General features: G+C 38.6%; 1 protein-coding gene across 5 annotated transcripts in view; it reads right to left on the minus strand.

Annotated features, from left to right (window-relative positions):
• Cep192 (centrosomal protein 192) overlaps positions 1 to 13,492 on the minus strand; it is an 88,921-nt gene that overhangs the window by 28,857 nt on the left and 46,572 nt on the right. For all 5 annotated transcript variants that reach the window (XM_057788474.1, XM_057788473.1, XM_057788472.1 and 2 more), the window contains 10 exons: positions 12,703 to 12,933; positions 10,245 to 10,370; positions 9,936 to 10,079; positions 9,751 to 9,811; positions 9,069 to 9,208; positions 7,572 to 7,664; positions 6,806 to 6,924; positions 5,564 to 5,740; positions 4,577 to 4,667; positions 3,077 to 3,253 (listed from right to left, as the gene is read on the minus strand). In XM_057788474.1, coding sequence (XP_057644457.1) covers positions 3,077 to 3,253; positions 4,577 to 4,667; positions 5,564 to 5,740; positions 6,806 to 6,924; positions 7,572 to 7,664; positions 9,069 to 9,208; positions 9,751 to 9,811; positions 9,936 to 10,079; positions 10,245 to 10,370; positions 12,703 to 12,933 — 1,359 coding nt within the window. The remainder of the gene's footprint in view (positions 1 to 3,076; positions 3,254 to 4,576; positions 4,668 to 5,563; positions 5,741 to 6,805; positions 6,925 to 7,571; positions 7,665 to 9,068; positions 9,209 to 9,750; positions 9,812 to 9,935; positions 10,080 to 10,244; positions 10,371 to 12,702; positions 12,934 to 13,492) is intronic.

Here is a 13,492-nt window from a genome sequence, read left to right on the forward strand (position 1 = left end):
GGATCTGTTCCAGGACAACCACCCCATACCTATAAACACCAAAGTTTGTGATGATCATGTCCTTTATTTAAAATGGCATGGTTGTTATCATGTCCTATGTACATCCCCACATACCCTTTAAATCATCTTTAGAGGATATAATATGCAATATAAATGCTACGTAAATTACTACTGAACTGTTTAGAAAATAATATCAAGAGAAGCAGTATACACGCTCAGAACAGTTACTATTTTTCAAGAATTTCTGGCTAAAGTTCTTGAACAGCAAGAGCTGTTCGGAGAAAGTCTGACTCAGTAAATAAAGTGAAATGACTAAAGAAAATATCCAAAGTCAACCTCTGGCTCCATGTGCATGCACACACATACTTGCACATATATGTACACATAACACACACATGCTAAAACACAAAAGCAAAAATTTTAAGTAAAACCAACCTGACTTGATGTCAACAGGTACACAGATTAATCATTGCACTAAAGAAGGGTTTCTTAAGCACAATACCACCATGTATTTGTTGTGGTGAGATGTGTGTTTGTGTGTGTGTGTGTGTGTGGCCGATGGCAATGATACTCCTGTCCTAGTCTCAAGTAAGGCAATCGAAAATGTCTCCAGATTCTGCCAAAAGTCTCTCCCTACACAGCCGTGGGTTGAGAACCACTGCTCTCAAAGACTACGAAACAGCTGTTACTTAGCACCACAGGGATTACACAGAAATCAATGTGGGTTCTACCTTATGTAGCTTCAATTAACCTATGTAAAATGGAAACAGCAGTTTTATCTCAGGTTATTCTGAAAACAAAATGTGATATTCCACCTACCAATTATTAATGATATTTATCATGTGCTCAACATGCAAATTATAATAATTTTTATTTCAGTCCCCATACTTTATGCTATTCAGAGCACAGAACATTCTATTCATTCCTCAGAACTAAGCTACAATACTGGGACAGCAAGAGGCTGCACATCACAGGTAAAATATTGAAGTGCCAACCAAGAGTGAGTGAAAATGACTAAGACGACTGATTTTCAGGTTCCCACAAATCTGAAGTGAGGTTTCCCGTACCACTTTACTAGACTACTTTAACTTCAATGGTGTAAGTTTGTAAAATACAAGCCATTTTGAGCCAGGGAATCCACAGATAAACCTCCTCTACCCAGTTCGATGGAATCTATGCAGGCAGAAATTGCACGAAGACACCGGTTTGTTTAAGAAGTGCCAAACTAGAACTAGGACTTGGTGACTGTTAAATGATTTGGCCCTAAATAACCAACAACCTCAAATATTGATTAATAAGCCTAAAATTAATCATAATATATTCAGGATAGTGTGAAAAACACAGTCCATTTAGGCCTTTCCACAAACCCAATTTTATTTATAGGAAACCAGATCAGAGTGCTATGCACCCATGTACATTAAAGCTTTGCCACAAGTTCTAAGAATGACCACTTACATATTCTTCTTCTTTTTTTTTTTTTTGGTTTTTCGAGACAGGGTTTCTCTGTAGCTTTGGTGCCTGTCCTGGAACTAGCCCTTGTAGACCAGGCTGGTCTCGAACTCACAGAGATCCGCCTGCCTCTGCCTCCCGAGTGCTGGGATTAAAGGCGTGCGCTACCACTGCCCGGCGACCACTTACATATTCAAACAGTTCAGTCGAACACCGGGCCAAGTAAGTAGCTCCACAGATACTAACACCTATGTCAGACAAGCTATCTTGGCCTAGCTCATATAGATCGTATTCCTAGCTGACATTAACAAAGAGAACACAAATTTCAATTCTGGCCTCACTGCCAGAAAAATGTGTAGTTTGAAGGGAATTCACTTCTATGTAGCTGGGGTGTCATTTGACTGTGCTGCCCTTATTTTCTTTCCTCCATGATTTACACCTTTTATCTATAGATCTAAACATATCTGTGCAAATGGTTTTAAACCAATTTTTGAAAATTTGTCTCTGTAGATCTACTATCTGGAACATAGTCTAGAAAACTGTATCAAGAGATATTTGTCAAGGCTGGATGTTAGCGTCTCACAAAATCCATATGCTGAAATAATCCCCAACATAACAGCATTAGAAAGCAGGATTTATAGGAAGTGCTGAAGTCATAACAGCCCTGATTTCAAAACTACAATTAGTATGCTTATAAAAGGTGAAGGAAGCTGGGAGGGTGGTGGTACACACCTTTAATCCCAGCACTTGGGAGGCAGAGGCAGGTAGATCTCTGTGAGTTCAAGGCCAGCCTGGTCTACAAAGTGAGTTCCAGGATAGTCAAAGCTACACACAGAGAAACCCTGTATCATAAAAATAAAAAAAAGAAGAAGAAGAAAAAGAAAGGAAGGAAGAAAACAACAACAAAAAAGGTGAGAGAGTACATCACTCTTATCAAAGTAAAGAAAGTGTCAAAAATAAGTGCCACCTTTGAAACAGTGTAATTCATCGTGAGACAGTTAATTTGGTGGCACACTGATTTAGGACACCCAGCTTGAGAATTAAGAGCAATAAATATTTAAAAATTATCTAGTGTGGGGTTGGAGAAATAGCTCAGCAGTTAAGAGCAATGGCTGCTCTTCCAGAGGTCCTGAGTTCAATTCCCAGCACCCGCGTGGCAACTCACAATAGTCTTTGACTCTAGTTCCAGGGGACCCAATACCCTCTTCTGGTATCCATGGGCACCAGACACATGTTGTATAGAGACATACAGGCAGAACAGACGTACAGATAAAATAATGAAATAATTATCTGGCTTGTGGTATCTGTTGTTTATAATGGACCAAATGTGTTAAGACAATAATTTCTTGAATTGAATAACTATCTGGATTTACAGGTATGTTTCAAATTTCTCAAGCTGAAGTGAAAATTTATATTTTTTTTTATGAAATGAAAATTTAAAAGCATTAGGATACTTGGTGGTTATATAAATTTCACAATGGTTGCTTTTAATGACTTGACAATTATATAGTTTGTTTATAAGTCTATAACTTAGAAAAAAATAATACATAATTTATCATTATTAAAGCAATGGTTATAACTTAACATGAACTCTGTGAAAGGAAAAAAAGCAGTAAAGTTCTCTTACCATAAACTTAATGCCTGGTTGTGAACGACTTCCAAGTTGTTTGATCTCTAGTTTAGCCAACATACAAGATAATCGAGTAGGTGCAAATAACACAGAGATTACACAGTCCTCTCCTGGGCAAATTCTGATCTCACAGTTACTGGTCAATCTCTCTTCTGAGCCAAAAGTGTTCTTAATCTACAATTTAAAAATAACCACTATATAAATTCAAATACATTAACATAAACTTGTAGTGATATTTCATTTGTATTTTAATATTTATTTATTTATCATTTATACAATATTCTGTCTGTGTGTATGTCTGCAGGCCAGAAGAGGGCACCAGACCTCATTCCAGATGGTTGTGAGCCACCATGTGGTTGCCGGGAATTGAACTCAGGACCTTTGGAAGAGCAGGCAATGCTCTTAACCACTGAGCCATCTCTCCAGTCCCCTTCATTTGTATTTTAATAAATAAAGCTTGCCTGGAGATCAGAGAGTAAAACAGCCCCACTGGTCAGTTTTACAGACCAGGCAGTGGTGACACACACCTTTAATCCCAGTAGCCACACTTAGTTTGCCATAGAAACCAGGAAGTAGTGGTGCATGCCTTTAATCCCAGCCCTAGAGAGGAATATAAGACATAAGGAGACAGTTCTCAGACACAGTCTCAATCTGAGATTCCTGGAGTCAGGATCACCATTTCAGACTGAGGTAGAGGTAAAAGCCAGTGGCTGGCTGTTTTGCTTTTCTGACTGTCAGGTTGAACGCCAGTATCAGTCTCTGGGTTTTATTAATTGTGCTACACAAACTCTTCTCACATTACTCTTGGAGACTGAAAGATGGCTCAACAATAAAGAGAACTGCTCTTGAAGAGGACAAAGGTTAAGTTCCCAGTGCCTACATGACACTCACAAGCATCTGTAACTCCAGTCCCAGAGAATGTCTGAACTCTAAGGGCACCAGGCATGTACATGTTGCATAAACACACATATTCATGCATTTAAAACAAAATTTTAAAAATCTTTAAAAGCTACAAACAAAAAAATCAGTCTGGATGAGGAGATAGCCCAACAGCAGAGAGCTTGCCTAGTATGTACAAGACCCTGGGTTCCATCCTTAGCACTGAAAAAAAAAACAGATACAAAACCACCTGGTCTAGGCTAAGTGTGGTGGCATATACCTATAATCAGCACTTGGGAGGCAGAGGCAGGCGGATCTCTGAGTTCAAGGCCAGCCTGGTCTACATAGCAAATCCCAGGTCAGCCAGAGCTACATAGTGAGACTGATTTCAGACAAGACAACATATGGACTACATATATGAGTGTTCTGTACTAAGAAAAAAACATCAGGCAGAAGTCATGTGTGGTGGTATAAGCCTGTGGGAGACAGTAGAATCATGAGTTCCAGGTCAGTCTAGGTTATACAGTGAAACCCTGTTACATAAACAAAACAAAATATTACACAAAATCATTCTTTAAAAGTGTTTATAGCAGACAAAACAAAGACTGTGGCACGAACCTGAAAGCAATCCTGGTCCTGTCCTTTAATAAGCAGTCGCAAGTTTTGGGCTGTAGTTGTAGAACTGTTTCTTAAAGCTAGTTTCTGCAGCCTAAAAACAATGACACACTTTAAATGTCTTCTTTTCCATGGATATTGCTACAGTGGCAAAACAAAGTCAACTGAACCTGACCACAGTGTCTAAGAACAGGCTGACCACAGCTCACCTGGGTAGGCTGGAGGCATCACTCCACAGGCAAGGTTTTCAGTTTAATATCGCTCTCTTAATTTATCCTCTCAGATGGCCTTATTTGTATGTATGTATGTATGTATGTATGTATGTATGTAGGTATGTATGTATGTATGTATGTGTGTATGTATGTAGGTATGTATGTGTCATCAAATCTTTAACGGAGCTGGAACTCCTTCGGAAACAAGAGGTCAGAACTACCAGTCTCATTTGTACAAAGTAGTCTTTTCAGCAAGCTCACTTTTTACAGACATTAGACTATAAGTAAAGTGGACATATAAGGAGCAGGTGGCTAGTATGAAAAACCTTGAATCTTTGAAACTAATTTCTTTTTTCATTTAACATAAAATAAGAAATCCCTGTTGTGCACAAAAAAAGAAGACCATTATCACCTAATTTGAAGTTTATCCTAAGAATTTATCAACTAGATTGCAAACTCCCTTAATAAGAAACAGTGCCTTGATTATCATCTCTCTGCCCTTCCATAAAAGGAGCTTTACACTCCTAAATGCTTACTCAACTAAAAACTCACTAAAAAGCCTAAGAAAATAAAAGGCAGTTTGAGGTGCATTTTAAAAATTAGACATGGTAAAAATTTTAAAATTTACTCTCATCATATGAAGATCAAGTAAATATATGACAGCTTTATCTCAAATCTAAAGAGAATAATACAGTCATATTTAACACCTGAGAGAGTAACATTAGATAATTAGACAACAAAATCTCAGTGCTCCTGGGTGGTGGCTGTGAATACTTACTGTGTCCTACCGAGAGGGATGCCTCCCCAAGTCAGAAACTGCTTATTAGACAGAATCAGTGGAATATCGGAGCAGTGAGGTTCAGGTGGCAGAGCTTTACTCCCAGAAGAAATAACTTCACCTTTTAACACTACTTCATACTGAGGTCCTAATGGCTGCACAAATATTTTCAAGATCCTAACCAAAGAAGAAAATACAAGTCAAGTGTCCCATATTCAGTTCTTCTGGCAACTATATCCTGTACACTCCCTTTGTCCAAGAGACTGAGTCTGTGATGAAAGCACAATTATTTCTATCCCAAAAGCTTAGGTTCCCGGGAGAAAGAACACAGTAGATAGAAGTGATTATCACAATAATGTGTACACGGTAGCACAAGAGAAATTTCACAGGGCTTTCTTCATGAGGAATTTAGGAAGAGTTGAAGGTCATAAGAGAAGTCAGTACAGGGTTGAGGGCAAACACTTAAGGCTTAAACACGTACTTAAACTAGTCCCTGTTTTTTCTTCTAAAAGATTCTAGTAATGAACTAACTAGATGTGGGCATTCTATACTCCACACTGGGGATAAGCAGTAGGTGCCTCATAACATACACTAAGCTAGTCCTATGCAGTAAAGTTCAAACACAAAAAACAACAATATTCTGACTGTAAGTTACTTATGACCTAGATGTCAAAGTCCAGGACCTGGAAGAGACCTGGGAAGAATTGTAAGTAATAAATAAAAACTGAAGTAAAAACTTTCTGGAAGAAAAAAGTTAAAGAGGAATACCATATTTCATGCTTTATTTACCGTTTGTCAGAATATAGTAGAAAAAACCCAGCAGCAACTTCTTAACTTTGATTCAGCTGGACTAAGAGAAGCACCTTACTGACAAAAAATATGGGCCAGTGAGATGGTCCAGTGGATAAAAGCTCTTGCTGAGCAAGTCTGAAGACTGAATATGATCCCCAAGCCCATGGCGGAGGGAGAAACAACTACTGAAAACTGTCCACTGATCTCCCTGATCTCCGCACAAGCACCATGGCACGTGACACCCATACCACACACATCACACATACAACAGTGATACTATATGCATACACATACATAAATACATACACACATACACATAAAGGGTAACTGAAAAGATTAAAGCACAGCTAGCTATATCATTATATCATATATTAGTTGAAGTAAAATAGGTACCTGTACCTGAGTAAAAAACAACTAAGCAAGAGGTCATTATAAATATTTTCATATTACCTTTCTTCATAGGCTTTGGGCTCTTTTGGTGTAAATGAAACTACCACTTCATGTTCTTCACCAGGTTTAAGAAATAGACTCTCTGGATCCACTGAGAACTGACTTCCTTGTGCTGCGACCTAAAAAATGACAAAACCACAACTTAACGCATGTAAGCATGCTCCCTTGTATTCTGTGCCTTCCTGTGCTATTTTTTAGATTTTTATTGGTTTGCTTTTTTTGTTTTTTGAGATAGGGTTTCTCTGTGTATGCAGTAGCCCTGGCTGTTCTGGAATTCTCTCTGTAGACCAGACTGGCCTCGAACTCATAGAGATCTGCCTGCCTCTGCCTCCCAAATGCCAGAATTAAAGGTATGTACACCACCACCGCCAGTCTTACTCCTTTTCAAAAGGATATTTCCTTCCTCCTTTCTCCTCGATTTCAAATCTTTTTCCTACACCATCTCCTTTTACTAGTAAGTATCACGCTCTCATTCATTTAAGGATCTCAGAAATAAAACCTATATATGCAGACTACTCTTCTCCAGTTCTACATACCCACAGATGCCACACAAACTTCTAAGAAACTATGCAAGAATTCTTATATTCAAAGCATTAGGCTTCACTATGAATCAAGTACACACCTGAGGCTAGTGTGACTCTCAGTTTTCACAACCCTCTTGGTATTCTTAGATCGGTCCTCATAATATCCTAACAAGGCTGCCAGCACAGGAGCCTTCAGAAACTAAGGGGTAGAAATACTAAATCACTCTTACAAAAATTCTTACCTTGATATCTAAATAAACTTCAATATTCCCAGCATTTTTCAGAGGCAAAGGCTGCTTTGTTGAGGAATTTACATCGGCCAACAAATGCATAGTCTATGGGGTAGGGCAAAGATGCATTCAAAAAGTAGTTACAATTAAAAACTATCAAACTGAACACAACAGAATTACATTAGAGGAGTACTATACAGCGGTAAAAAATGGCATCTTGAAATTTTCAGGCAAATAGATAGATCTAGAAAAAAACATACTGAGTGAGGTAACCCAGACCCAGAAAGACAAATATAATATGTATTCACTCATAAGTGCCTTTTAGACATAAAGCAAAAACAGCCACATACAACCTCAAGAGAACCTAGACAACAACAAAGAGGACCCCAAGAGAGGGATCTATGGGTCTACATATAAGAAGGAGAAAGAAAAAGACAAGATCTCCTGAGTATTAATCCTAGCACTCAGGAGGCAGAGGCAGGCAGATCTCTGCGAGTTCGAGGCCAGCCTGGTCTAGAAAAGCTAGTTCCAGGACAGAAACCAAAAGCTAAGGAGAAACCTTGTCTCAAAAATCCAAAAAAAAAAAAAAAAAAAAAAAAATCTCTTGAGTAAACTGGGAGCATGGGGGTCATGGGAGAGGGTAAAAGGGGAGAGAGGAAGAAAAGAGGGGAGCAGAGAAAATTTTATAGCTCAATAAAAACAATAAAAATTTCTTTAAAAAAATCATGATTGATCACCTCATGGTGAATGCAGAACTGAACAGGGGTCTAAAGGATACAATAACAGTAAGACCTCAGGTACAGTGACCCCAGTTAATCCTCTCAGCTGTAACCTGAGAAAAGCGCAAGACCACACCCAGCAGAGGGAGATTCTGCCTACAGTAACATTCTTCATAGTTGCTCTGTATCAGCACAAGAAGTTTAAAGAGCTGGGGAAATGGCTACAATTAAAAGTACATGATGCTTGCCGGGAGATGGTGGCACATGCCTGTAATCCCAGCACTCGGAAGACACAGAGTCAGGTGGATCTCTGTGAGTTCGAGACCAGCCTGGGCAAAGAGCTAGTTCCAGGACAGGCTCCAAAGCTACAGAGAAACCCTGTCTCAAAACACAAAAAAAAAAGAAAGAAAGAAAGAAGAAAGAAAGAAAGAAAGAAAGAAAGAAAGAAAGAAAGAAAGAAAGAACATGAAGCTCCTGGCAGAGAACCCGAGTATAGTTCCTACACATGTCTCACAACCACCTGTAACTCCAACTCATGTAACACACACACACACACGTGTACACACACAATTAAAACATGAAAATAAATCTTAAAATTAGTTTAAAATGCCATTTTATTTTATTATGGCAAAGAATACTAATCACAGCATGCATTGAGCTAATCTTACAATCAGGAAGAAAAGTTATTCCCAGATATCAAAGGAGTAGACACAAACAGTTTATAGAATTTCAAAGAGCAAACTAAGCCCTGTAGAAAAGAATAATAACAATAGAGAGAAGATGGGGATACCTGTAAGTCCTTGGGGGCATGAATCCTAGCTATTCCTGCTCTTGCTCGGAGATCCACACTTCTGAGAACTGGTATAGGGTTTGGGCTGTCAACTTCTATATCCACTCTGGCCAGGAATTCTTCTGCTGAGCCTAGAATTTCTGTAAAAGTTTACTCTTTTACTTCAGTAAACAGATACTTAGTCCCAGATTTTACCAGTCATCCAAAAGCATGTCCTTAGGGGTCCAAAGAAAATTCAGGGGCCAGGGAGATGGTTCAGTGGGCAGAAGTGTTTGCCGTGCAAGTCTGATGCTGAATGTGATCCTTAGAACCCACATAAAGGTAGAGGGAAAAAAACAACTTCACACAATTGTCTAGTGCCATTCATACACATGCCCATGTACACAAAAATAATAAATAAATTAAAAAGAAAAGAAAAACCAGTTAAGACTTTTAACACAATCCAAACCCAGGTCTGACTAGAGAGACAAGTAGAGAGGAAATGGGTTTTCTGCGGCACTTGCTTACACCACCTACACTTATGTAGGCTTAACCCCAAGTACCCCACCATCGTCCCCATTTTCCAAATAGCATAAAATTCTTGGCACTAACCCAAAACATTGTCATTAATTAATAAAAAAATAAACTTTAAATCTGAAGTTTAATTATAGAATAGGATAAGTCCAAAAAAGAAAAGAGATACCTGAAGTGAGTAGTTTCTTTGGGCTATGAAAAATAACCCAAACTATCAGAAATTCTGGATCCTATTAAATAAAAGACAAAAATTTTAATGTATTAAAAATCTCATTAATCCCAATGAGATAAAAGTTGTTTGGAAACTTGTTCTTTACTTCTAAACCAGTTTTTTTTAAAACTGACCCAACTTACCTGTCCATCGTAACTGGCAGGCATCACGTGACTAACTACAGATGGGGCCACCAGCTGAGCAATCCCATCAGAGTAAGGAGTAGCTTTCAGAGAAGCATGGACGGGCTCTTTGGAAAATGTGAAGCAACGCCAGGCTAAAGCATTCTGTTTAGAAACAGAAGTCAGGTACACCACAATCGTAACAGTACATCTGTTAATAGGCTCTTTAGCAATATAATTTACTTATACAAGGAAAAATTAATTAGCATTGCCTATAATATCAAATCAATATATTCAGGAGGCAGTCTCTTATTCTTGGTTAGTACTCACAGCATTAATAATCAGTCGGATGGGCACAGTAGCATGTGTCCTATTTATTAACTTGAGTGGGAGAGCTTTCCAGCCTTCATAGGTCAAGTCGCCAAAATCCAGAACACCTTTCTTTTCTGTTTCTACCTAAGTATGAAAAAAGGACTAAGTGATAAAAAGCAATCTATTACTAATGAATATCTTAGCAACGGTTAAGAGTGCTTCTTTTAGCAACAGTTAAGAGTCAGCATGATCAAAAAACAAACAAAAACAAAAAAACAAACAGGAGGCAGGGAGTTGGTGGCAGGCCGATCTCTGTGAGTTCAAGGCCAGCCTGGTCTAAGAGAGCTAGTTCTAGGACAGGCTCCAAAGCTACAGGAAAACCCTGTCTCAAAATACCAAAAGAAAAAAAAAAAAACAAGTGTCTTCATGATAGGTAAATGTGAACCTAACTTTTCCCATTCTATTTTATTTTCCATTGAATTTTATTGCTGTCTATAAAACTAGTGTTAAAGTCTACATTTAAAGTAGGCTAAGTATTTAAATATACTATAGAATAAGGCAAAGTGGCTACTGTTACTTTGGAAACACTATTAGATCGTAAGATGAAACAAATTGTTTTATAAAACATAAATCTTGGGCTGGAGAGATGGCTCAGCGGTTAAGAGCATTGCCTGCTCTTCCAAAGGTCCTGAGTTCGGTTCCCAGCAACCACATGGTGGCTCACAACCATCTGTAATGAGGTCTGGTGCCCTCTTCTGGTCTGCAGGCATACACACAGACAGAATACTATATACATAATAAAATAAATAAATAAATTAATTAATTAATTAAAAAAAAATCTTTTGCCGGGCGGTGGTGGCGCACACCTTTAATCCCAGCACTTGGGAGGCAGAGGCAGGCGGATCTCTGTGAGTTCAAGACCAGCCTGGTCTACAAGAGCTAGTTCCAGGACAGGCTCCAAAACCAGAGAAACCCTGTCTCAAAAAAAAAAATCTTTTAAATAATCCTCTTAATTCCTTAATTATTTTCACAACATGAGATCTTGGTTGCTGCAGGAATTCCTACAACCAGTAACCTTTAAGTTACCTGCCCACTGGGGTGTGGTCTCTTATACTATATATGCCCATGTAAAGCTCAGGTCTGGTCTGGGGGCAATTTCGGTTCCTGTTCCCCATTCGTGCAGAGGACTGATCTGTGAGTCTACCCCTAAATAAATAGCCCTTTATTATACTCAATTCTGAGCTAGTGTGGGCTTCTTTTTAGCGTCCTTCTTCACTTGGTATTTTTAGATTCAGTCTGATACAAAAACAATATTTAAAATTATGTCAAGTAGACATTTCAAAGATTAAAAATAAGTATGTACTATGTGTCAGACTGGTATGTCTTTTTTTTTTTTTTTTTTTTTTTTTTTTTTGGATTTTTCGAGACAGGGTTTCTCCGTAGCTTTTGGTTCCTGTCCTGGAACTAGCTCTTGTAGACCAGGCTGGCCTCAAACTCACAGAGATCCGCATGCCTCTGCCTCCCTAGTGCTGGGATTAAAGGCGTGAGCCACCACCACCCAGCAGACTGGTATGTCTTTAAACATCAGAGCAACTTAACAGACTCACCCTCACAGCCACACATGTGAAATCTGACAATACTTAAAACACAAACTTCTCTTCTGTAGTTTATGAAAGTACAAGGAAATCAAGGTCTTATTAGCAAGTGGGAGCCGAATTCTACAATGGTCAATGAAGGTCAGGGTCTAAATTAACCCCCAAGATAGATGAAGTTTGACACTTCCCAAAGCTGAAATGGAATATAAACACCATACATAAAGTCCTGAAATTCAGGGTTCTTTCAGGGAATATTAAAAACAAACAAAACATATAAAAAACTGTCCTGGTGTTCAAAAACCAATAGGGGACCTTTCTAGGGATGGGTACATTTCAAAAGAGTGTTTGTAAGAACACCAGATCTTGAGTCTAGGCAGCACCAGCACCGGCATGGAGCTCCAGCTGAGGCAGAGCCTTTCATGCCTTCTTTGCATTTCCACAGTATGCTCTCAAGGTAATGAAGACACAAGGAAAGGAAGAAAAATTTTTGGCTGAATTTTAAAGAGACATTATAACAAAAAGATGTTAAAAGAAACTGGACTCCATTAACAAAAGAGAGATGACATAGAAAGATCAACACTGGTCAGAACAGACTTTAAACAAAACGGATGAAACAATGGCCCAGTTCTTAGTTCCAGCTGTCTGAGGAGGAAAACTCTAATGGCTTCGTTTACTGACTACCCCATCCAAACACTCTCCTCTGGCCTACACAAGCACACATGTGGTGTACATATGGACATGCAGACAAACACTCATATACATAAAAGCAAATAAAAATTAAAAGAAAAAAAATTTTAAGTAACAACTAAGAAACAGTGTGGCCCATCTACCCACAAATTCCTCCGTTACCGAATGACAAAGACTCATTTACAAACCGTTACCTCAATAACAGGGGTTTCAGCAACAGCAGTGAGCGTGACTCTGCTTCCCAGAGCTTCTGCTTGCACTATTGTGTCAGCATCTGCTGAAAACGGCCAAGAAGCAACACTGAACGTACATCTGAAAATTCCAGAATTTGTGGGTATAAAAAGAATTTTTATCTCTTCTGTGGCATGAGGTCTTATAACAACTTTATTCTTGAAAACTAAACATGTTTGTGTTGAAAGATCCACCTATAAATAAAAGCAAGATAGTGTGTTAGAAATGGCTCTACTTTTCAAACTGATCATCCAGTTTAAGATTCCTTTTCCCAGTCAAACTAGAAAATCTAGACTTTCGTTAGTGTTAAAAGACTCTTCTAACTCATTATTTGAAATATATAATCAATCCAAAAACAAAAAGTTTTTTTGACAGCTGGTGAGGTGACTTGTAGGTAAAAGGTACTTGATGGCAAATTGACAGCCTGAGTTTGAACCCTAGAACTCACTTGGTAAAGGAGAAAACCAATGCCCACAAGTTGACCTTTGACCCCCACACCTATGGTATGGCATGCATACACCACCCACACATATAAGCAAAAGATAAATAATTCTCTCTACATATGGACTATGTCCACTCCTAGAAGATTTTCAAGTGAACAAACATTCACTAAACAGGCACTCTTCTAAAGAGGACACTGGACACAGAGGTACTTCTCAGCCTGAGAAACCCGTCTAGGACGAGTTCTATTTGTACATGCTGTGCCAAATCTTACCATAAACCTACAATGCCTTCCCCCGGTTATTTTATATT

Source organism: Chionomys nivalis, chromosome 14, assembly GCF_950005125.1.
Source record: "Chionomys nivalis chromosome 14, mChiNiv1.1, whole genome shotgun sequence".
Classification (NCBI taxonomy): Eukaryota; Metazoa; Chordata; class Mammalia; order Rodentia; family Cricetidae; genus Chionomys; species Chionomys nivalis.